Below are 25,357 nucleotides of genomic sequence, written 5' to 3'. Positions count from 1 at the left end.
ATGTAGCTTAGCTACCTTGGTCTTAGCTGTCTCACAATACTATGGTACCATACGTGAACTATAGGGAGATCATTGATCCTGTATATTTCCCTTACAGCCGGCTTCTTTACTAAGTAAACTCTCTTATTTCTATTAACTATTCTACAGATGCCTTTGAGTTTTCTATCTGAACAATATTTCAGTTATCTATCACTACATAGCAAACTATCCCAACACTTCTTTGCTTAAAACCAGCACCACTGGTTATCTCTCGCCAGTTTGTGGTTTGGGCACACCTGAGCAGTCCTTTCTGTTCCGTGTGATACCAATTGGGATGTACTCATCTAGAGCCTTGACCGGGCTGCACAGTTCAAAATGACGAACTCAAATGGCTGGAGTAGATGCTAGCTGCCAGCTGTGAGCACAAAGCTGGCTGCTGACCAGAGCACCAGTGGCCTCTTATCTTTGGTGTTCTGAGGTTTAATTATAATGTGGACAGGTATGAATTTCTTACTTATTCTGCTTGGAATGTGTTTTGCTTCCCCAGAAGCAATTCTGCAAATCTGTTTTTCACTATTTCTGTAAAACCTAAAGTTAATAGATAAATACTGGCTTTCCTTCATTTTCTCTATTTTTTCTGAAGACTCTGATTAGAAACTATGCAGAGTTAATAAAACCTTTCCCCCCCTGTACACAAGACTGACCTTCACTTAACTCTACCTCTGTTCCTCTGGAAGCCTAATAAAGGCAGAATGTCAACTTTACTGCTAGGTTACATTACTTAGGATACACACAACCTCTTCACTGGCAAACTACATCCGAACTGGAGAGAACTATAAATGAGCAATAAATACATGATGGGGACACCACAGTCTGGCTCTCTTGAGTTTAGCGATTCCAATAATTGGGATGTCCCTTACAGGACTCTGGAAACCATACTTATGGTCATGTTACAGAAAGACTTGCTCCTTTAAGGCATAATACTTTAAGCTTGGACTCCTACAACCACTCGATGTGGATTTTAACTTCCTACAGCTGAGCTCAATTGCTTCAAAAGCTGACACTGCCCTGGGGGCAAGCTGTTCCTTCTGGGTCCACTGGTGCTTCCTTGGTATGACCTCAAAACATTAAGTCTGAATGTTTAATTGAGCCTAGGTGGATTCCCGGCAGGTATTACAGACATATGTTATAGCTTCTCATTCTATGCTCCATTTCTCTTAATATGTTTCATATTTTCTATATCCTTTTCTTTCAGCACTGTATTGTTATTCCTTTAGACATATCAATTTCCTAATTCACTAATTCTATCTTCAACTGATCGACCTATCATTTTTCAAATTTCATTTCTAGAAGTTCCTTTTGTTTTTAAAACAAATCTGTTTATTCATTCCCAACAATCTCTTGTTGACTCTTGGAGATCTTTGGGACTGCATCCTTTATTTCTTTAACACTGTAAAGATAGCAGTTTTATACTGTATAGTCGTAAGTCCATTATCTGCAGTCCTTTGGAAGCATAACTATATTGTTATGTCTACCAACTCTCAGGCATAAAGCTTATTTGTTTACCATGCAATACAAGGTCGTTAATAGATATTAATGAACAAGAATCTTATGGACCTAAACTGAGAATGGGGAAGATTCCCAGCAAAGAGGATTTGCTGTTTTTGCCAGAAGCATGCCCGTCACTACTGGGCTTCAGCCTCTTGAGAGTCTAGGCTTAGCACTGGCTGCCTCAGATTCAGTATCTGCAGCTATCAGCAGTTAATCTCAGGCAGCTCTCCCATCCTTTCAGTCAGCTTTGTTACTCTGGCCCCCGCTTAGAATGGGTTGGTTTGTTTCCTAAAAGAATTCTTGGAGATCTCCCCTGCTTCCAGTGAGACCAGCAATGTCTTGAATAGTATACCTTCTTCAAATTTTAGTTATTTCCTGCAGAAGGGTCACTTGGAGCCCCTTATTACTCCATATTGTTGGAAGCTGAACTCCTACGTGATTTTACACATAGGGAAACAATGAATACATAAACATCTACAATTTCATTTTATATAATCCCATATTTTGCTTCCTTATAGAATTTGTATTTTTAGAGGCAACATCCCAATCTCATCACTTCTTGCTATTACTTTATTTTTTAATGTTTATTTATTTTGAGAGGAAGAGAGAAAGTGTGCACAAGTTAGGGAGAGGCAGAGACAAAAGGAGAGAATACCAAGCAAGCTCCACGCGGATAGCAAGCCTGATGCAGGGCTCGATCTCACACACTGCGAGACCATGACCTGAGCCGAAATCAAGGGCTGGATGCGTAACCAACTGAGCCCCCCAACTTGCTATCATTTAGTAACTTCTTCCCATCATGCTCCCTTTCAATCTTTCTGCAGCCAACCACATGATCTTTACAAAATGAAATCTGATTCTAAAACTCCCCTTATTAGACTATTCAAGGAGTCCCATCTGTCTTTCAGGAAAAATACTCTTTACCAGCATTATCTTCCACACCTCCTGGCCATGCTACATGCCTTTTTCCTCAAGCCTCCACACATCTGGGCAGGCTTCACTCACCTGTCTGGCAAGCTGTGTATCCTTCAAGATCAGCTCTGGCATTATTCCCAGGTCTTATATTTCCTAGGACTCCTGAAGCCCCACATCTCTTTATGTCCTGCTCTCATTTAGTCCCTACTTTTTCACAGGATCCTCACCTCTCATTTCTTGATTATACTGTGCTCTTTCTTGCCTCTATCCTTTCGCATATGTTTTTCCTGCTGTGTGATGGACTCTTTCTTCAATTTCTCTATCAAAAACTACTCACTTTTCAAAGTCCAGCTTGAAGTCAGTTTTTTCTTGTGTGACACCACCCTATTCTCAGAATCAAAATTAACTTCTTCCTTCTTCACGCCAACCTTAAAACTGTGCACATATCTCCATTACACACACTCACAAAAACTGTCCCGGCTTGTCTATCTCATCCACTGGACTATGAGCATCTGCATTTTAGTCATCTCAGAATCTCACAACCCAGCATATCATTGGGCACACGAAAACATCCCTAGAGATGCTGAATGAATACATTCTAAAAGTTACAAATTCTATAAAAAATTGCATAAGGAGCACAACTTCTGACTGTACTACATAAAAATATGCAATTCTGCTGATCTTTGCTCTGGCCTTAAAGAAAAATAAATTTAATACTAAACTCTGGGGAAAACAAGGTTACCACAAAGGAAAGCTGCTAGGAGAGTCTGGCCCATGCATTCTCAATGGATGACTTCACACCTAGCAGGTCAAGAGTCAGGTCTTGGGGATAAAATAATCTTACATTTGTTATATATATAAAGCACATATATGCATACATGACGTAAACAAATAAACAGTTTATCTATGATATTAAAGTCTCATGGGGGTAGGTGGAATTAAGAAAAAGAATATCCAAACAGGCTCTTTACTTAAGGAAATGACAGTGAATAAAAGGTCTAGCCTCACACAGCTGGGCCTCTGCTTCCTTTCCTGAGGGCAACATCTCAGGACAATGCAAGACATGGCTCTTGTGTTCTTTGCAGCCTGTTTCCTTTCCAATTTCCTTTCTGGCAAAGCACACCCAAGTTATGCGAATTCCTTTTTAAACCCACCTCCTTTCTTCCCCAAGCACTAATCACTCCTCCGCTCTACCCTCAAACCAAACCCCACCCTCTGCTCCATGACTCTGCCTCTAAACATACGTGATGTTTCAATTCAAATACATTTGGTGAGGTGCATCTCTACACCCCCATCTCTTCCCTGCTTGTGGCTAAGAAGTTCCAGCCAACTAGCTGAGCAATCATTCCATTTCAGCTTTCGGTTGATCACATCTCCTTTCTCACCGTCATCTCTCAACGTTCTATAACAGAAATTAAAAGCAAGATGAGAGCTATTTTTTCAAAAACCTTTTTACACAGCCATCGGAAAAAGAATGAATGCTTTTCCAAATACATAAATAATCACCCTGGATTTATTAGGAGGGATCCAGAAAACTATTAATTCTATTTCCACTGGACCATTCATTCCATTCCCACTCAACAGTACTGGAGTCTGGCTATCCCTACTTTTTGGAAACAGCCTCACCTCTAATCTACCCTCTATAGAAGTTACCTTCCTAAAATAAATATACAGCCAGTGATGTTACTTCTCTAAACCAAAACTTTTACCCATAAATCATCCACGCAGCAAATACTAAATGAGCACCTGTCATGAGACAGCTGCTGAGCTGATCTCTGGAAATGCCATGGCGAACAAGAGATTGCCACTGCCCTCTGGACTTCTAGTCGGAGACCGGAGGAGACAAACACAACCATAAATTGTACTGAGTGCTGAATACAAAACAAAAACAACAAAATGAAGAGTGCTATTAAAAAAGAAAAATAAGGGAGGGGGCAAATTGAGGAAGGGAGGGCTTCTATGACTAGGTGTAATTTAAACTGAAATCTGAGGGGAAAAAGGCAGCTAGGTAAAAAGGTGCAGTCATAGGGAAGAGAGTATTTGAGGCAGAGAAAACCTGATGAAAGGGGAAGGAAAGATGCCAAGAATTTAGAGCAACTAAAAATCAGTCGGGCTGAAATGTACTAATTGGGCTCCTCATTCCCAGTAAGACAGACTCCACATCCTCATCAAGAATCTTCACATTCGAGCCTCAACCTACTTTCCCATCTCCTGTTTATGACCTTTCTTTCATGTGCAATCCACACTCAGACCACCCCAAACCACTTCGAGTCCCACCCACAACACAGCGCGTATTTCACCCCTCCGTGCCACTGCTCGTGCTACTTCCTCTACCCAAAATGTTTTCCTAAAGTCTTTCAGACCTCACCAGGCACAATTTCTCTCTTCTACTCTTTGTGATTCCAGAGCATCCTGTTCTAACGCTTTTATACACTTTTTGTTTATACACTTTGAAGACTGAATCACATTATAACTAGTTGTATACACATTTGTCTTCTCTAAAGATTATGACTATAAACCACATCAATTATTTCTGTACCTCTTCCCTTGATCTAAACGTAAAACACAGTGCTCCATAAATGTCTGTTGATTTAATGTTTTAGTATGAGTTTTCGTAATTAGGTGGCAGTTATATCATTTTAACTACATTTTAGATTACTAGGATTAAATTAAATCACAAAGTATTCTACAATACACAGTTTGTAATCATAACCAATTCTTTGTAGAAAATCCAAAAAGACTGTAATTGAGAAATGAAAAAAGTATTACTTCAATATCATTTAAACATTAAAACAAAGGATACCTCCCTAGATAATTACTGAGTCACGCCCTATCATTAAGTTTTCTTGCCAGAGTCAACAGTAATCAGAATACAGAGAACAAACTGAGGGTTGACGGGAGGGGCAGAGAAGAGGGGAAAATGGGTGATGGGCATTGAGGAGGCCACTTGTTGGGATGAGCAATGGGTGTTGTATGTAAGTGATGAATCATGGGAACCTACCCCCCAAACCAAGAGCACACTGTATGCACTGTATGTTAGCCAACTTGACAATAAATTATATTAAATAAATCATTTTTTAAAAAGTAATTACAATATAAAAATAAATAATTTTAAAATGTAATCAGAATATAAACAGTTTTACCACTTTCAAAACAACACAAGTATAATTATTTAATAAGGTCTTCTAAATGATTATTCCAACATCAGTCCATCCAGATACATTCATAGAAAGTGCTAACCTCTTTTTCCCCGAGTACCATTCAATGAAGAACCAATGTAAAACAAGAGGAAGCATAGCCATAAATCCAAGATACAGCCAATCATAAAGTTCTGGAGACTCTGTGCAAGGCTGACAATATTTCTGTGCATTTGTTCTCTGTCCTCTTGGACACACCTACAAAATATAAAAACAATATTTTATGTACATATATTATTTTAGAACATTGATATCCCAAAGTCATTTCAGTTTAAACATGTTTACATGTACATCTTTTAGAAATAAGAAAGTTCCTAAGTAAAATTAAATCTATATTGTATTTGGTTTTAGTTGTATAACACCTAAAAAATTCCTTTTACTAAATTACTAAAACTTTAAATGATTAGTTAATAACACTATATAAAAATAATTGCTAAGAAAAGTTCTGGAGTTTTAATGTTAACTTACTGCCCAAGTCACTGTACTATATCATTAATAACAAGTAAAAGTTACCATAAAATTAAAAGATACTAAAAAAAAAATACTAACTGCAACTGTCAAAAATGACAATATGTTGACAATATGACAACACAAATAAGAATTTTATTAATGCCTCATATTTTTATAAATTTATGAGTATACTGGAGAAAAAAAGATTCTATGTATGCAAATACAAAAGCAAAAAGATTTTAGCAATGAAATAACACATTAAATGTTAAGACTTACCCCACATTCTCCATATAGTTCAGTTGAGCCATTTTTAAATAATAGGGTCTTCCCACAGTAAAGTCCAAGGCATGCTGGTTGAATATCGACAGCTTTTTAAAAACAAATGCCAGTATAGTAACATCTTTTATGATTATAAAAAAAAGAGTAATAACAGCTGAAGCACGTAGCAGAAATACCTCAACACCGTTCAATTAAAAAATGATACGCATTAGACAAAGTCTTGATACACTTATATTTAAACTTAACTTTCTCCTTTTACACTGTAACAATGCAGAAAGTTATACTGAAACTTTGATGTTAAGGCTATTCCTTATGATTAAGACCCCTCAGCCAGCTGAGTGGGATCTATCCCCAGAATTCAAAGCTTAACCCAAGGCGGGGACGGGGGGCGGGGGGGGGGACACCAGGGTGGCTCAGTCAGTTAAGTGTCAGACTCCAGCTCAGGTCATGATCTTGCGGTTCGTGAGTTCAAGCCTCACGTCTGGCTCTGGGTTGACAGCTTGGAGCCTGGAGCGTGCTTCACATTCTGTGTCACCCTCTGTCTGCCCCTCCCCTGCTCACGCTCTGTCTCTTTCTCAAAAATAAAATAAAAAATAAACATTAAAAAAATTTTTTAAAACAGCTTAACCCGGTATGTCCCAATGGCTCCAAGAGCTACTCCCCCTTGATGAGATGGTCTAGACTTTTGCATTTCCATTTTTTAATCAGGAAACTAACAGACGATCACCACCCCACATTTGGCCCAGCCATAACAGTAAGTGTGCACATATGCACACACACGTCACCTTTCGTTCACACAAAATATCACCTTCATTCATAATAGAACACATTTTAATACCAGAAAAGCAGAAAATACATAACTTTGAAATAAAGGGCAGGCCTTTAAAATAAATAAATTTACCTTTAGGAAAAACCTTACAACATTGTCCTAACTTTTGTCATTTTTTTCGAGGACAGGTGAAAATCTCATCAAGGTTGTCACTGGGCCTCTCCCCAATATTTGGGAACAACTACCTTAGAATCTCTGATCTCAAGGCTTAGGGAAAATAAAAAGCAGGTCTTCTTTATACAAAAAACAAAACAAAACAACAAAAACTCTGGGTCTACAGATTGTCTGCGACCTCATCAGCAGGAAGAAGTTATTAAAGGAGTTTTTTTCATCAGAGACATCTGATTTCCTTTGTTCATTGACTTATTCGTTCAATAAACATTCATTAAGTCACAGATTCCCTGGCTAGGGACTTCTAAAGATCCACAGAGCAACATAACAAGAGTCCCTGCCCTCAAAGAACCTAGAGCCTTGAGTAGAGTAAATCCAGAAGCGAAATCAGTCAGTCAGAGAAAGACAAATACCATATGATTTCACTCATATGTGGACGTTAAGAAACACAACAGATGAACATAGGGGAAGGGAAGCAAAAATAAGATAAAACCAGAGAGGGAAACAAGCCATAAGAGACTCAATTATAGAGAACAAACAGAGAGCTTCTGGAGGGGAGGTGGGTGATGGGCATTAAGGAGGGCACTTGTTATGACGAGTACCAGGTGTTATATGTAAGTGATAAATGACTGAATTCTACTCCTGAAACCAATACTGCACTATATATTAAGGAATAAATCCTAAACACCTGTGGTCAAGTATGAATCAACTTGGAAAATAAGCATTTTATGACCATTGCAGGGGCTAAGGGCAGGTTCCCAAAACGTGCTACTTTGGCATACCAATTATTTGAAACAAATGTTACTTAAGAAACAACGGGGACAAGGACACTCCGACCCTCTCTCCTGAAAGCAAGGAACAAACCTCCCATACGAAAAATATCCTTCTTATACTAAGCAAAAAGACATCCTTTATTATCAGTGATAATAAAGCTTCAGAAGTAAACCTTGTTATTTTACTAACCTACTACCTTGGCCCCAAAATCTGTTTTCCTTTACCCGTAAATTCCTTCCAAGTTTATTGTCTCTTTGTCTAAAACGTATAAGAACTCCCTGCCTTGGTCATTTCTTTAGGTTTCAATTTCATAATTGTTTCTCCATACACTTGTTATAAAACTCTGAGGTTTTTTTCCTGTTAATCTGTCTCATGTGAGTTTAATCATTAGCCCAGCTGGAAAACCCTAAGGGTAGAGAAGAATTTTTCCTTCCTTTCACTATTCTTGAATAACCATTTCCCAAATTCTTCATGAATTCACACTCTAGAGACTGCTTGGTCCACTATGTCCTTTCCCCTTTCAAATTCAAGTAGATTTGACTTTTTTCTCCTTGTGCTGAGAAACAATAGCAATAGCACAGACTAAAAGTCTGCCAACTTTAATGTTGTCACTTTTATCACACTTACTTTTTTTAATCCATGGTCTTCTTTACCTTATTTGGCACTTTTTAACCAATTGTAATCACTATGTCCTAAATTACTAACAGACAAAAAATGAATTGTTTCAGATTTTTTGAGAAGACAGAATTAAAGAATGGAGGCTTCTTCCACGTGGATTTTGCACCTAGATGTTTTATAAATACATATGTATGTATTTCAAATCCAAGGCCTGAAAACCACCAGGCTTGACTGAAACCAACAACAGCTCATCACCCATCAAACAAAACCGCGGCTCCCCGTGTCCGTTCAATTGCCCCTCCCATCTCCTTTCCTGGAGGACGGCTAAGATTTTAAGACTTTTTTTTTTCTTTTGCAACGGTCTTGCCGCTTTGTGAAGGGCCCTGTAAGCTTAACGTCTGACGCTGAAGCGGGCGACAACAGGCAGCAATTAGCTTCAGCTTCCTTTAATGTTTTCTGGGCACTAACGCCCGCGCTTTAAATTCTTAAGTCAGCCATGAACGCTACACAAAGGAACTAAAACAAGGGCAGCGAAGTGACCTCCCGAACAACAAAGACCTGCCCTTTGCCCTGGCACACGGCCGGCATCCCCCAAGCGGCACGTCTCCTCTGCAGCCCGAGAGGGGCCGAGACCGTCCCGACCCCTGGAAGAGTCCCGGGCCCGCTCGAGGGCGGTGCGAGCAAGGGGCAAGGATGCGCCGCTACCCGGAGGCCACCCGCAGGAGCAGAGCCCAGAGGCGCCAGCGAGGGGAGGAAGCAGGGACTAAGGCAAACGCTTTCCGGGACTTCGATGACCACTCACCCATTGGCCGCTTGCAGGTTTCCTTGAAGAAGCTCCGAAATCAGCCACCCGGCTCGCGGCGCCCGGACATCCGGGCCACAGCAGCCAGGGCGGCCCCACCTCCTGGTAACCCGGGCGACCAACCCGAAGCCCCGCCCCGCCCCACCACGCCGAAGCCCCGCCCCCTCGCGCTTCCTCGTCTCCGCTCTGAGGCCCCGCCCCCGAGGCGGCCGCACGTCCACCCTCTCTCGCGCGCGGAGTGCGCGGGTGGGCTCGAGGCTGGAAGCGCGTCCGGCGGTGACGTGGTGGAGCTCCCGGACGCTAGCGATGGAGAGAGCGCTGGCGGTGCCGCGGCTGCCGCCGCACGACCCGGGGACACCGGCGCTGTCGGTGGTGGACATGCACACGGGCGGCGAGCCCTTGCGCATCGTGCTGGCGGGGTGTCCGGAAGTGGTCGGCCCCACACTACTGGCCAAGCGGCGCTACATGCGCCAGCACCTTGACCACCTGCGACGACGGCTCATGTTTGAGCCACGCGGGCACCGGGACATGTACGGGGCTGTGTTGGTGCCTAGCGAGTTGCCGGACGCGCACCTGGGCGTCCTGTTCCTGCATAACGAGGGCTACAGCTCCATGTGCGGCCACGCAGTGCTGGCGCTGGGCCGCTTCGCAGTCGACTTCGGGCTGGTCCCCGCGCCCCCTGCCGCTGCCCGCGAGGCCCGCGTCAACATCCACTGCCCGTGCGGGCTGGTGGCCGCCTTCGTGGAATGCGAGGGCGGCCGCAGTCGCGGCCCTGTGCGCTTCCACAGCGTCCCGGCCTTCGCGCTGGCCACAGGTAAACGGCGACACCCTCCCAGCTCTGGGACGCAACTAACACCACTAACCGCCTCTCTGGCCTGGAACCCACGCATAGCAATTAACACACCCTCATGCCTTGGCAGTTAATAAAAAGGTAATTCCAAATCAAATGCGTGTCAGCCTTGCGGATTTGCGCGGTGTGTGCAATTCGATTATCCCGCAGATTTATTCATCTTGGTCTTGGGAGAGCCTTGAGGAGTACAGAATTCCGTATCTCCCTTACTCGGCGCCTCACTCCTCACTGTCAGGCATTCCTAGAGACTTCACAGTTGGGTAAGTCTCATAGGGTTAGAAAGAGCAAAGAACAGCCAATGTACCAGGGTTCATTGGCTCGTTAAGAATACACATATGAGACACATTATTACTCCCTGACAAGTTACTAAACCCTGTCTCCTTTTCCTCACCTGTACAAAGTACCTTCCCCACTTCTTTGGAAAAGAATTAAATAACAACGAATGAATTAGGCAATTTACAAATCGGGAAGTTACAGATGTTGCTGCTCTTACTCTTTAAGAACAGGAACAGATGTTGCCTGGGGCCAAATCCTGACAACCCCTTAAAGCTATCTATGCAACCTTAATCAAATTACTAACCTCTCTGTGCCCATATTTTTTCATTTGTTATCTCATTGAGTTTTGGGTGAAGATTAAATAAGAGTATGCAAGGTACTTAGCATTTAACAAGACATTTCTAGAGACAGAAGGCTGCAGAATATATAGGTTTGCTAGAGTTCTACAAGTGCTGAGCCTCTAAAAGGTTTTGGTGGGTTCCTTAGCACAGAGCCTAGTCATGTAAAACAGAGTGTGTGTAACTATAACCCTTACAAAGAGGGAGATCTCTCCAAAATAGTCATGACTGGAAGTGAGCTGAGAGCTAATTTAGTCCATTCAGGAATAGGGTTATCGCTTCCTTTCCTGTAAGTCTTCAGCGAATGCAAATCATTCTGTTAGATCTTAATCTTTCTTGAGGATTTGGATTCTAGATTAGCCTGATTATGGATGATACAGTAAGAGCCCAGGCATGAGCAGGCATTTGCCAGTCTGAGCAGCCGCAGGCAGTTGAAACACACAGGTTGATGAAGAATTCCCCTGGGGGAAATTTATGCCATTTTTGCCCTCTACAAGAGAATGGTATCACATCCTAATTGGGAGGGCACTTGAGACAGGTGGATGTTTAAGATTGTATCTCAAAAATCTCAGCAGTTTAAGTAGCTTGGCTATCCAGTTTCTCCCCAGGCAACCCCAGCACCAGATTAGAAGCACTCTAGAATTGTGGGAAATGACAGCTGGCAGCAAGTTCACCATCATTCGGGGCTGGTTGGGGCAGGACAGCCAATCCATAAGCACAATAGCTCCCAAGAGCATCACTGTGTGACTATACAATAGTCAGTGGGCACTAATGGTCACTTTGAGTCATTAAAAAAATATGCTAAATTCTCTACTTTGAAAAATATAAAAAGGGTGGACAGGGTTCAAGATCACTGCTCTGCCCCCCCCATCTTGATGACCTTGTGAAAGGGATTCAATGCCTCAAAGTCATGATCTGCAAAATGAAGATGACCACAGTACCCACCTTAGAGGACCACTGAGTTCTTTTTCACTCCCTTCAGCTAAAATGAAAACTGGTTTTTTAAGTGCTAGAACAGTAGGTAGTCAATTAATATTTGTAGAATAAGTAAATAAATGAAACTGAGAGAACATGGTGATTAGCAAATGTAAACATCCCCCTAATAGCCCTCTTCCCACTGGAAATGAACCTTTTGACCTTACTATCAACATTTATTATGTTCCTGATTTGTGCCAGGCACTCCCCACACATTATTGCATGGAATTCACAAAACAGTCCTCTCAGGGTGGAATAGCAGTTCCATTTTACACCCGGGGACACCAAAGCCACGCTTAGCTTTCCAGCCGTCCTTCATTTCCATCTACTTCCTCATTCTCTTTTCATTAAGTTTGACTTTTGTGTTGCACCAGCATCACCACAAAGACAAAAACTTTTTCATTCGTGTTTGCTTTTAAGTTCCGCAGGCATATTTGATTATCGACTTGCTCTGTTTTGACACATCCCGTGTCAAAAGGGGCTCTGTGGGCTAGCCTGGAACCGAAGGCATACCAGTATCTTTGTATGACTCAGTGTGCAAGCTAAGGAATATAATAAACACTGTATTTTTCACAATGATTTTGAGACCCTACTCTGCCTTGTTGGATTTGCCTAGCCTCATCCCTCCACGTGGTGTCCCCTTTCCTGCTATATGTGTAGCAAAGTTTTCTTAGAAGAGCCAAAGCCTTGGAGAGGAGGGCCTTTTGGCCATCAGCCTGCACAAGTAACCAGCGAAGCATAATCTACCCCTGTCCATGTGGCTCCTGCCCCTGCTTCCCCTCCTTTTTGCGATCTCTATCACACCCTGTAGCCTCCCTGTATGCTGTGGGGAAGTCAACATAGGTCCTCTGCACTGAGGACCTGCTGCCTCTTTTCTCACTCCAGAGGAAACCAGGAGAAATATTTCCCCTTCAGAATACTGCTTTGCCAACAAAGCTCTCTCCCCTAAGATCTTAGGTTTCCATAAAACCTGCTTTCTCCCCTGACATACGCCTCCCCCAAAGGCAATGATCACCAAGCCAGAATGAACTGGGGAGGAGGAAGAGAGGAAAATGCAAGAAGGGGTAAAACAGTTTTAGTATCTCCAAATATCATCCAGCTCCATTCCTTTGGAAATACCAATTTAGGATTTCAAACAACTGACCTTCGGGTGAAACTTTGGGTATGCCAGGGGCTTAGAATACTCAAAAACTCTGACACAAAAAGATACTGTAAACATCAGCAGTGATTCTAAAATGGATTTATTCTGAGTATTTGCAGGATGCTTTCATGAGATGAAAATACATAGATTTTCATCATGAGATGAAAATACATAGAATAAGCATATATAACTTAAATAGAAAAATCTCTTTTTTTCATTTTGTTTTGACATTACAGTTGAAGAAAGCCAGTTTGTGAATAGGATCCAAAATCCTATTTTAAACAATTTCTCATAGTATGAAAAGGGACTTACATTTTCCTTCATAGTTTTCACATGTTGATGTCCCAGAATTTCTGCTCTCTCTGCCTCTTTAAGGTTTCCTAGCAAAGATCCTCAGAGCAGTTATAAAGTAAGTGTACATGATTTAAGAAAAACATGGCACTAGATGTTCTAAAACTTATGCAAGCATTATCAAGTTAAAAATAGATGCACTTGATGATGCATAGGGGCACTTGTACCCCAATGTTTATAGCAGCACTTTCAACAACAGCCAAATTATGGAAAGAGCCTAAATGTCCATCAACTGACGAATGGATAAAGAAGATGTGATTTATGTATATAATAAAATACTACTTGGCAATGAAAAAGAATGAAATCTGGCCATTTGTAGCAACACGGATGGAACTGGAGAGTATTATGCTAAGTGAAATAAGTCAGGCAGAGAAAGATAGATACCATATGTTTTCACTCATATGTGGATCCTGAGAAACTTAAGACCAGGGGGAGAGGAAGGGGGGGGAAATGTTACAGAGAGGGAAGGAGGCAAACCATAAGAAGACTCTTAAAAACTGATGGGGGCGGTGGAGAGGGGAAAGTGCATGATGGGCATTGAGGAGGGCACCTGTTGGGATGAGCACTGGGTGTTGTTTGGAAACCAATTTAACAATAAATTCTATATAAAAATAATAAATAAATTAATTAATTAATTAATAAAAGACATAGAACAAATAGATGCACTTAGCTAAAAGTCTAATATTTATCTGATGCTTATTTTGAAAATAAATTTTTGTTTCATTCCTTTTTATGATAGGAAAAAGCACCCCTCCACCAAAACACACATATTAAAAATGCTGTGAACTGTTCCTGCCAAAATACTAAAAAACAAACTTCTTTTCAAACACATCTTTTTTAGATCTCTTAGTGGATGTTCCTGGTCGTGGAAAGATGGTGGTAGACATTGCATATGGTGGGGCGTTTTATGCATTTGTTAGTGCTGAAAAGGTAGGACTTGATGTTTGTTCTGCAAAGACAAGGGACCTTGTGGATGCAGCAAGTGCAGTGACGGAAGCAGTCAAAGCTCAGGTCAGTACAAACACTGCTTGCATAACAAATGCCTTCCTCTGTGGCACGGAGGGAGTATAAATTATGTCCCTATACAGAAAATTAAATATCTATATATTTAGGTTATTAGAAGTACTAAGAATAAGGTACTGGTTACAATCTTAGGCTCTCTAGCAAGACTATCTAGGAGTCCTAGTTTTGCCACTTGTGACTTTTGTAACCTTGAAAGAGTAACATAACCTTCCTGTCGTAAAAGGGGAATTATGAAATACATGCTTCGTTGGGTGTTATAAGAATGAAGTAAGTTCGATACGTGTAAAGGACTTAGAATAGTACCTACCTATAATATATGTTCAATAAATAACTTTATATGCATACTAGTATAATTTGTGATTATTTACACATATAGGAAATGTATCAAATAGTATTTCACTAACTTGGAATGCATATGCTTTGCTATACGTGGTCATTCTGCAAAACTTAAAAATAATGTCAGTTATAGCTTACAAAATAGATTTCATTAAATCTGATCATTCTTTTATTTCACAGAGAACAGTTATTCCTAATTAGTGAATTTCTCCCATATTGCTAAGAAGTTACCTAAATAACTACTCAAGTCAGTCTAGCTTTGGCTTGGGAAAACTATTCGGATAAAATCAGCTTGGATGATAAATAAGTCTAGAATATTCTTTCATTTCTAGCATAAGCCTGCCATTTTACATTTAAAATTGGGACCTGTAAAAAAATAAAATAAAATAAAATAAAATTGGGACCTGTAAAACTCATATACAGTATTTGAATGTTTTAGCATATGAGAATTACTATTCTAAGGAAAAAAATAATTTGTGAAAAAGTGTCTAATATTCTAATAATATTATGGGCCTATTTAACATACCTGAGACTTCAATAACATAATTTATAACTTAAACAAGATGAAAATATATACTGTATTCCTGTTCTAAATTGTCATTTTTCCAGGACTGTCAATACTAGTATCTAGAATTATTTTATCATAGCACCTTCTGAAGCTCTGAATTTATATCAATTTTCTTTTCACTAAGAATGAATGCGGAGCTGGATGCGGGGCTCGATCTCACAACCATGCATGATCATGACCTGAGACAAAATCATGAGTCAGACACTTAACTGAGCTACCCAGGCACCACAAGACATAGTTTTCTTAATAAAAGGAGTAATTTTGAACTTCTCATTAAAGCTTTAACTTCTCTCCAAGGTGGCAAGGGGTGGCCTTTGAGGGAGGAGGGATTCTAAGAAAAATAGGAGAGAATCACATATGAGATGACCAACCATAGCATCATCTGTTAGCGTTAAATCAGGCCTCGGAGCTACTTTCTGAATTGTTGACCATTCACGCTGCTGATGCAGATTTAGGGAAAGGCCATTTTGGTGGGGGCTGAAGTTAATAAAAATTCATCTTCACTTATTTTTTTTAAGTTTTTACTTAAACTCCTGTTAGTTAAAGCACAGTGTAATATTCATTGTATTATAAAGGTGTATCCATTCTTTTAACAAACATTTGCCAAGAACTTACTGAGTCGGACTATGCTATGCTAGATGCTAGAGATTCGAAGGAAGAGCAAACCCACTTTTAAGGAGTGGGGGTCTAGTGGGGGGACCATACCTGTGAATAGTGTGATGTAATGGTGCTACAGGTTTGAAATCTAATAGGCATTAGAGAAACCAAGGAAAAGTTCAACTAGACCTCCTAAGAACAGAAAGCATTGCATGTTCGGGCCTGACCATCCTTTACCACTCAGGCGCCTGCTTCTCTGTGTATCTGCTGCTTCTTATAATACCAACTGACTTCATCCTTTACAGTAGATCTTTTTTCTCATCCAACCATTTCTCTTACCTAATAGCTTCTGCATTGTTACAACGTTTGCTTGCTCGTGGCCTCTCTTCCAGGTCCTTGTCTCTGCCCATGGTAATAACTTCAGCTCTAGCTGTTTATTGTCTGATATTTCTACATTATCCCCTTCAAACTCCTGAGAGTGAGCATATGACTGACTGCCTTAGCTTCTCCTGTTTGAGCAAACACGGCCAGTCTGTGGATTAACCATCCTGGGGTCAGTATTTCAAAGAGTGTAGCATTTGGAGTGTGTGTGTATAAATAGAACTGTTCCTTTAGTAGAGGCTACCTGCAGAACAAATTCCTTAGAAAGGACTCAAAGAATCATAAGAACCGTAACTTCCAATAAAACTATTTGTATTCATCTAGACAAAGACATCATTTACTGCCCTGACCCAAAAGGTATTTTAAAAATGACAAAGATTGAAAAGTTATGCCTAAGAGTGCCCCCTCTACATTACTTATTAAGATAAATTTGAATCAAAATTTTTATTTTACTTGACAATTTTACATGATAATTTTTTGTTGTTGTTATTTTCAGTTTAAAATTAATCATCCTGAGAGTGAAGACCTTTCCTTTCTGTATGGAACTATATTAACAGATGGAAAAGACACTTACAGTGAGGAACCAACCAGCAACATCTGTGTGTTTGCAGATGAACAGGTATTAAAACTGTAATGTTTGGCACAAAAGCCAGCTTGTGTGGAACTGGAACGCTGTGAATGCTCTTATCTTCATTTACTCTGAAACAGGTTGACAGAAGTCCTACTGGATCAGGGGTGACAGCTCGAATTGCCTTACAGTATCACAAAGGGCTTCTAGAACTGAACCAGACCAGAGCCTTTAAAAGTAGTGCAACCGGCTCAGTATTCACAGGGAAGGCTGTCAGGGTAAGTAACACCCTTAGCTTCTTATTTGTAAGTGTGTGACTTTTGAAACTGAAGAGGCCTGAGTTCCCTGTTAGGGAAGGTTCTTCACTCAGCTCTCAGAAAAAAATTTTAGGGGCACCTGGGTGGCTCAGTCGGTTAAGTGTCCACCTTCGGCTCAGGTCATGGTCTCGCAGTTCATGACTTCAAGCCCCATGTTGGGGTCTCTGCTGTCAGCGTGGAGATCCTGTTTAGATCCTCTGTCTCCCTCTCTCTGCCCCTCCCCTGCTCGTGCTCTGTCTCAAAAATAAACACACATTAAAAAAAAATTTTTTTTTAATCAGGCCTATAAAAACTTCTGTTCAGCTAGGATATTGGTTCTCAAAGTGTGGCTTGTAATCCCTAGGGGCCCCCAAGTTCCTTCCTAAGGGTCCACAAGGTCAAAACTTAGCATGCACTAATACAAAGACATTATTTGCTTTTCACTTTCATTGCCCCACGGGTGTATAGTGGAGCTCTCCAGAGGCCATATGATGGGTGACATCCCAGCTGACTGAACGCAAAAGCAGACATGCACATTGTCTTCAAGTCTATAGCTAATTTCACTATATGTTAATTTCCACGCTAAGCAGTTTATACGTACCATCTCATTTAATCCTCGTGAGAATCTTGGCAAGTCAGTACTGTTATTATCCTTTTTAAACAGATGATAAAATGGAGGATCGAGAGGTTAGGTAATTTGCCAGAGGTCAAACAGTTAACGGATATCAGAGCCAGACTCTGAATGTGGACCTCTCTGTGTAGACCGTGCCCTGTTAAGCACTACTGTATTGCTATTGGACAAAGCAAATTTTTAATGAGGCTTTTATTATAGCAGCTTTATAAAAAGATAATGAAACTACTGTGTCCTAATCTAATGATTGACATCTTATCATAAGAGTTAGTTATTCTCATGTTTAAAAATTAAGAAATAATAAAGATACTCGGTAGTTAACATTTGGAGTTCTTTCTTTATAGTTAGTAATCATACTTGGCAGGATATCTTCACTCACACCACATGCCTTCCCTCTCTGTCTGGGCTCTTCCAAGCTCTTAGGATGGTGCCTTCTCAGTCTCTTTCCTTGCCTCAGCTTCCTCTGCTCCCCAGCATTTCATCCTTAGTTTCCTTTTCATCTCATCTGCATTTTGATGCCACTGGGTAATTTTACCCACTTTGGAGGCCTCAACTCCCAACCACCCCACTGATGATCATTCCTGAACCTTCATCCCTCCCATGCCCACCGCGTGCCTGCCTCTCTCCTGAGTCTAACACTCATATTCCCAACTGTCCACCAAACTCATATGGAAAGGACAGTCCCAGAGATATGTCATCTTGTCAAAAAGTTCTTCCTTCCTTCCTAAGTGTGCTCTTCCTGTCTCATTCCGTCTTGGTTAATGGGAGTATCTGCTTCACTTCCAAGTAGGAACTACACTCATGTTTAACTCATGTATACTGTCACCTCCCATTTGTGAGTCCTCATGCCCGCCAGTTACACCTGCAAAGTATCTGTTATGTTCTTCTCCAGCCTCCCTAAAAACTACCCTAGTGACTCTAGAGTCCATCAATGAAAGAAGGTTACTCTGAAGAGGTTTCTAGGTTTCTAATTGCTTTCCTCTCTGATTTGTTTCCATTTTACAGGTTAACTTCTCTAAAACACAAATCTGATCATGTCTCTCTCCTTAAAAACCTTCTATGACCTACAAGATGAACCTTGGGTTTTCTTTAAAACGATAAAAGTCAAGAATGTGACTTTTAGGCCAGACACAACAGAAGTGCAGTATTTTGATATTATACTCCTTTCATCTTTTCTCAGGAAGCAAAATGTGGGGATTTCAAAGCTGTTATAGTGGAAGTATCTGGGCAAGCCCATTATACAGGTACAGCAAGTTTTATAGTGGAAAATGATGACCCACTGAGGGATGGATTCCTTCTCAAGTGACTTCTGTGACTTTTCAGCACTCTTTCTGAATTATATGGAAAATGATATCCACATTGTACATGTAAGCCAAGTCCCATTCATTCTAAAATAGTATTTCTGTGACTAAATGTAATCATTATACCTCATATTTGCACATGTCATTGGTATAAATGTCACCTTTGTCAGCTTACAAAATGCTGAAAATTCAGAATGTTTTTCTAGTCATTAACCTATCAGGTAAAATTACTACCTTAGTCCTTATTAGTCTTAGAATGTTATTCTCTGCTAGTTACTACAGTATGTTGTTTTAGATGCTCATTGGATAATAATAGCTTGAATTGTAGCCCTCATAACAATGCCTCTTACAAGTTCATTGTTTTAGTCTTCCAGTTTTTGAGTAAAATAATATCCTCTCTCCGAGCAGGATGTAAGGGAGGTGGATTATTATAAGGTACTCAACACTTAGCATACATAGCCTGGGAAGGATTGGGATGGGTCAGCTTCTTCGGGCAGATGTTATAGTTGCTGCCAGGATGTTCTCTCTGCTGCAAAGGCCTGCTCCTACAGCGAGGTGGCTGAAGTGCCATAAGCTGATGTGAGAAGACCAATAATCAGACTTCGGCTGTATCGTTAAGGTTCTTATAAGAGGGGTTGTTTACTGCATTATAAACACAGTGGAAATCAATGAATCATTTCATACTCTACCAATTAAATGCCAGGTAGATTTAAAACCTGAAAGAAATGTTAACTATCAATCCTTGCTAGTTACTTGTCTGTGAGCCTGTCAAAAATAAAATTTGATCATTTTCAGTCACTATAAAATGAAGTATGTCGGGGCGCCTGGGTGGCTCAGTCGGTTGAGTGGCCGACCTCGGCTCAGGTCATGATCTCGCGGTCCGTGGGTTCGAGCCCCGCGTCGGGCTCTGGGCTGACAGCTCAGAGCCTGGAGCCTGTTTCGGATTCTGTGTCTCCCTCTCTCTCACCCTCCCCCGTTCATGCTCTGTCTCTCTCCGTCTCAAAAATAAATAAACGTTAAAAAAATTAAAAAAAATAATAAAATGAAGTATGAAAGACTTATTCAATATGTGATGCTCTCAACATTCAGTAGAGTCCTGTGAGATAAGCAATAGTATATATATATATATATATGTATTTTTTTTTTTTTTTCTGAGCATACAGAAACTGAAGTGATTACTTTTAAGTGGTTTGTCATCGGGTTAAGTCTGTGATTGAATTACTTGACCAAAATGAAGGCTTCATAGCTTTATAACTTTATAGTTAATTTTCTTAACTTCCCTATTATACAAAAACTAATGTTTTCTACTCATCTCCTATAAAATTCTGTGGTAAAAGAATCACTTACCTTCAAAACATGACACCATCACTAGCTTACTATGACCAAGAAATTTTCTACACATTAAAGAGATTAGCTGTACTTTCTTTTTAAAATGAAAATAGAACTACTATTCTCTCTCCAAATTTCACAAGTCACATTAACTTGAAAAAGATACATACATTGTTTAAAAGTTATACCTTACAACATTTTGTAATGTGCCACACCCGTATCCTCTAATGAAGTACAGCATGAAATGCATATTGTCCTATAGCTACCAAGAGTGGGGAGTATTTTATCAATGACATTGTTTAAATTGTCAGCACTAGGTGATGACAAAAAGCAGACTGACTTTAGTGGATTTTATTATCGTTTTAAAATTCTTGGCCGAAGTGAGCCACAGCCACAGTGAGTCAGCCGTGCGGTCATGAGGGTCAACAGTGGAACACTGACAAACATTCTGTACCCATACTGCCATTCTGGTTTTCCCTTTCAGTACATCATTCAATATACTACATGACATATTCAACACTTGATTATAGAATAGGTTTTGTGACTTGGCACACAGCAGGCTAATGTAAGTGTTCTGGGCATGTGAAAGTTAGGCTAGGCTAAGCTCTGATGTTCTGTGGGTTAGGTGTATTAAATGCATTTTGACTTATGGTATTGCCACTCATGATGGGTTTATTGGGATGTAACCCTATTGTAAGTGGAAGATCTGTATATGAGGGAAATACAAGCCAGACATGTTAAATAACTCCCCTAAGGCCACATTAAAGGCTGGGAATCTAGGACTTCTGACTCCAAGTCAAGTACTTCCCTCCCATACTTCCTCCATTTCTAAGATAATACAGCCAGAATTTGCTTTGGAATAGAGGACGTTAATAAAATGTTATATTTCTTGAACATTAAAAAATAGTGCCTATATCTTCCTAAATTCGATTCCAAGCCACAGCCTCACCCTTGAAGTAATATTTATCCCTTCTGCACTTCACTGTCTCTCTTGGAGTCAACACTAGGGAAATTAACTGCCCCCTCCCACACGTCCATGTATCTAACCAGTCACAAGCCCCACTGAGTCTAACTTCTATATATGCCTACAATTATCCTTTCCCACCGTTGGTAAGGGTCTTGGAACCTCCCTCAAGCAACCACCTTTCCCTCACTGATCTCATAGCTCTAAGTACTTAAATATGCTCATCATAAACAAAATGAAACAAACATCCTTTGTCTGCCTTACCTCTCTAGCTTGCCATGACCCCTGTTTCCTTATCTTTGTAGTCAAATTCCTAAATTCCTGATTCTGTGCACATTGGTTACATTTTCTCGTCATCCATTTGTTATTTGACTGTTGCCATCTGGTTTTTACTTCATTATTCACTAGAAATTATCCTTGATCTAACTGTTAAGTCTACCAGTCACCCGAGGGTTTATGCAACCCGAGGCGGATACCCATCCTTGCTCCTGGCAGGCAAGTGTGGTACATTGTAGAGCAAGAACCTCCATTCCCCTGGTGCTGGGTCAGCCACAGAGCCACTCACTGAAGTTCTCAAGGTCACTAAGTTAGTACCCAGTCCTCATTAGTACCCACCCTAACCCTAACCCCTAACCCCTAACCCTAACCATAGCCCCACCAGGTGTTGCAATTGCGTGGGCCCAGGTCCATCTTCTCTTCACCATGAAATTGCACTGAGTTTTGCTCCAAGTCCTCTAGACTCCATAAGAATAGGGGCATCCTTCTCTTTAACTCTTAAAATCCACAAATTCCGTAACATCCCTCCTTAGAACCATGTTTCTCATACTTCAGGGTGGGTATGAATTACCTGGGGATCTTAAGTTGCAGATTCTCATTTATTAGGCAGGCGTGGGGCAGTTCTAGCAAGCTCCCAGGTGAGGCTGATGCTACGGTGGCTGAGTAACAAAACTGTTTCACCGACCTATTCAATTACCCACTTGGGTCCAGGCTTTACAAGTTTGAGCCTCCTCTACCTGCCAACTTCTCCTTTTAGCTCTAAAATACAAAAGAAGCCTGTTAGCTCCCCACCTAGCGGTAACCTCATGGTCACAGCAGCTTTCCTGAGAAGAAGCTGAGATTACCTTGTTTTGAAAAGCAAATCAAAATGAAAACCACAAGCTCAAGACTTCTGACTTCTCAACTGGCCAGTATGCCTCATTTAGATATTTCACTCACCTGCCTGGCCTTTCACCCTTTCCCTGCTTCTTAATTTTTTCTACTCCCTAGCATTCCACCCATGGCTCTTTTCTCTCTTCACTCAACACCCTGTCCGTAGTCATCACATTCATGCCTGTGGTTTTCTCTCTTGTAGAGAGAGGCTGACAACTTCCAAATCTCTAAATCCTCAGGTCCAGAGCCATACCACTACCTGATGGACAAGTCAGATTCCTCTGCCCCCTATAATGTGCCCCTCCTCCTGTGTTCTCCACCTTAATTAATGGTACCACCATCCATCGAGCCAGGAACTTGCGATTTATCCTTGGCTCCTTGTTCACGCCATTCTGTCCTGTCTGTTGATGCTCCGGAGGTGGATATGAGTGGATTCGGCTGGCATCATTCCCTCCCCTTTGCTTTATCAGCAACACTCACCTTTTCCTGTGGAAAACTATCCATCCCCTGCATTGTAGCCTTGCTTGGACTTCCAGGCAGAGGGTACTCCGTCAGACTCTCTCTCCCTAGATCTGAGATCTTGAGAGAAACGACATAAAGTCTGAAACACGGCTGAAGTGGACTTATTCCAGTAGTGATCACCCTCAATTAGTTTCTGCACCTCTACCTGCTATCTCTGCCCTGACTTCCCTCAGATTATCCTTTTATAATTTGAACTCCCTCTATCCTTTCAATAAACCCCTTTTTTGCTTAGGTGAGACAATGCTCTGTTTGTATTGTTTACATCCAAAGACCCTACCTCCTTACAATCTCTTCGCCCTCTCCACTATGCCTTTATTCAGACCCTTTTCATTTCTCCCCTGGGAGAATGCCTTTTCTTACAATGCCTCTTCTTAACTGGTCTCCTGGTTGCCAAATTCTCCTACGGTCACTCAAAAATAGGTTTTGTGTATCTAACAATTTTCTAAAGTGCTAAGTGTTAGGGATCTAATAACACGCCAAACAAGGTTCGAGTCTTCACAAAGCTGACAGCCTATAGCGAGAGGCAGGTAATGATTAATCACAACAATATAATTATAGACAGTGCTGATATGCTTCAAGCCAAGGAAGGCTTCCCCCGAGAGATGAGGTTAACATGCGCGGGGAGACGGGGATGCGAGGGCATTGGGGGAAGGCGAGGGAACGGGCTTTCTAGACAGAGGGGATAGCAAGTGCAGATGACCTAAGAAGGGAGGTTTAAGAAGCTCGCAAAAGGCCAGTGTGACTAGACTGTTGTGACAAAAAGGAAAGTCGCCCCAAATGAGACCAGAAAGGGAGCAGATGTCAACTCATGCAGGGCCTCATAGGAAACATTAAGGATTGGGGTCCTTATCCTAAATTAAAAGGAGAAAGCCATAGAGGGGTTTACATAAGTGAATGGCATGATCAAATTTATTTTGTTTAAAAAGGCATCCAGTCTGCAGTGTAGCGTAAGGGCTGGACGTGTGGAGACCTGTCCGGTGGGTGGCCGCGGTAGCTCAAAGAAGAGAGAGCGAAAGCTGAGATTCAGGTGGAGGAGGAAGTGATGGAGGAAGCGAATGGAAACAAAGACACTTAACAAGTAAAATCCCTAGGTCTTGGGGGTCAATTGTACATGGGCTGGTGGTGAGGAAGAGGGATTAGCCTAGAATCCTAAATTTTCGGTTTATAAGCTACATGGGAGGTAGTGCCATTTTCTGAGACACAGAATGGAGAGGACCGAGGGATTTTAGGAAAAGTGGGAGGAAGACCATGAAGTCCACTTGGGTCACGCGGAGTTTGAGGTGCTCTGGCACATCAAGGGGAGATGCCAAATAACTAGATACGTGGCTGGAGGCTAGAGATTCAACGTGGATTACGAACACTGGGCTTTCGAAGCTCTGGGTGTGGGTGAGAGGAGGAAGTGCAGAGCTGCTGAGGACTGGGCCCCGATGGACTCTAGCATTTAGACCAGATGATGGGGGTGAACGGGAGAGGCCACTGAGGCAACCGAGGGAGGAGGAAAACCAGGAGCGTGTGAGGTCATTCTTGTCTTTCTGAACATACCTGACCCTGGCCTACCCTTCAATGGCGAGTGCCGTTACCCCATCTCCCCCGATGAAGTTCAATCGCTGTAACATGGCATGCGAGGCCTTCATAAGAGGGTTCCAGTCAACTTTTATCATTTATCATTTTATCATTTCTCTCTCCACTCCCTACCCTCAGTCACCAGTACCCAAGAGTCAAGTAACTTACGCACTTATCTCCAGACTTTACACATGAATTTCAAAGGTCCTTCTCTGTCTTCTCATTTTGGAGAGTCCCATGTCACTGCTCGTGTGAAGTCTTCATCAGCTACCCTAGGAATAATCACCTCCATAGAATTTCATTATATTTTTTAACAACACGTACAATACTGTAACATATTTGGGTTTGCCTAAAACTGTAAGGTCCTTATTTGTTGTTTCTGAAAACCTAGCACAGAGAAGATCTGCTAAATAAACTACTATATAGCTTTGTTTTAATTCAGTGTTTCTCAGTTGTGGTCATCCCCCCCCGCAACCCCCCAGGGACATTTTTAATTGTCACTACTGGCATGTTGTGGGCAGAGGCTAGCGTTACTGTTAAACATCCTATAATGAATTCCTATAATGCATTTGTTTACCACCTTAAACTTCTATTTATACTGTAAATTTCCAGTAAGATATTTTTCCTCATTGAAATAAGCATCCGAAGCACTAATATCATTGATTCCAAGATCTGCAAGTGCACTGGTCATTC

At 41.3% G+C, this 25,357-nt stretch overlaps 2 protein-coding genes and 1 long non-coding RNA gene across 5 annotated transcripts in view; 1 reads left to right on the top strand and 2 right to left on the bottom strand.

Annotated features, from left to right (window-relative positions):
* The window catches only part of JKAMP (JNK1/MAPK8 associated membrane protein), a 29,739-nt gene extending 20,104 nt beyond the window's left edge, over positions 1-9,635 (bottom strand). The window contains exons 1-3 of one of the 3 annotated variants that reach the window (XM_015071836.3): positions 9,506-9,635; positions 6,369-6,460; positions 5,686-5,840 (exon numbers count right to left, since the gene is read on the bottom strand). In XM_015071836.3, coding sequence (XP_014927322.1) covers positions 5,686-5,840; positions 6,369-6,460; positions 9,506-9,509 — 251 coding nt within the window. In that variant the 5' untranslated portion in view covers positions 9,510-9,635. Of the gene's footprint in view, positions 1-5,685; positions 5,841-6,368; positions 6,493-9,505 lie in introns of all 3 variants that reach the window. The other 2 variants (XM_015071837.3, XM_053224503.1) reach the window with 2 other exon arrangements.
* Positions 9,636-9,684: 49 nt separating this feature from the next.
* Positions 9,685-20,203, top strand: L3HYPDH (trans-L-3-hydroxyproline dehydratase). The gene is made up of 5 exons (XM_015071820.3): positions 9,685-10,319; positions 14,278-14,447; positions 16,838-16,960; positions 17,050-17,187; positions 19,017-20,203. Exons 1-5 carry the CDS (start codon positions 9,812-9,814, stop codon positions 19,140-19,142), a joined length of 1,065 nt encoding a protein of 354 aa, XP_014927306.2. The 5' UTR covers positions 9,685-9,811; the 3' UTR covers positions 19,143-20,203.
* On the bottom strand, positions 19,575-25,094 carry LOC113601324 (uncharacterized). The gene is made up of 3 exons (XR_008299429.1): positions 24,833-25,094; positions 23,060-23,158; positions 19,575-19,711 (listed from the first exon to the last, which is right to left on the bottom strand). It is a non-coding gene; the product is annotated as an uncharacterized LOC113601324 (long non-coding RNA).
* Between the last annotated feature and the right edge of the window lie 263 nt (positions 25,095-25,357).

Source organism: Acinonyx jubatus, chromosome B3 (assembly GCF_027475565.1).
Source record: "Acinonyx jubatus isolate Ajub_Pintada_27869175 chromosome B3, VMU_Ajub_asm_v1.0, whole genome shotgun sequence".
NCBI lineage: Eukaryota > Metazoa > Chordata > Mammalia > Carnivora > Felidae > Acinonyx > Acinonyx jubatus.
Note: the sequence above shows the minus strand (reverse complement) of the source record. Positions and strands in the feature narration are given on the sequence as shown.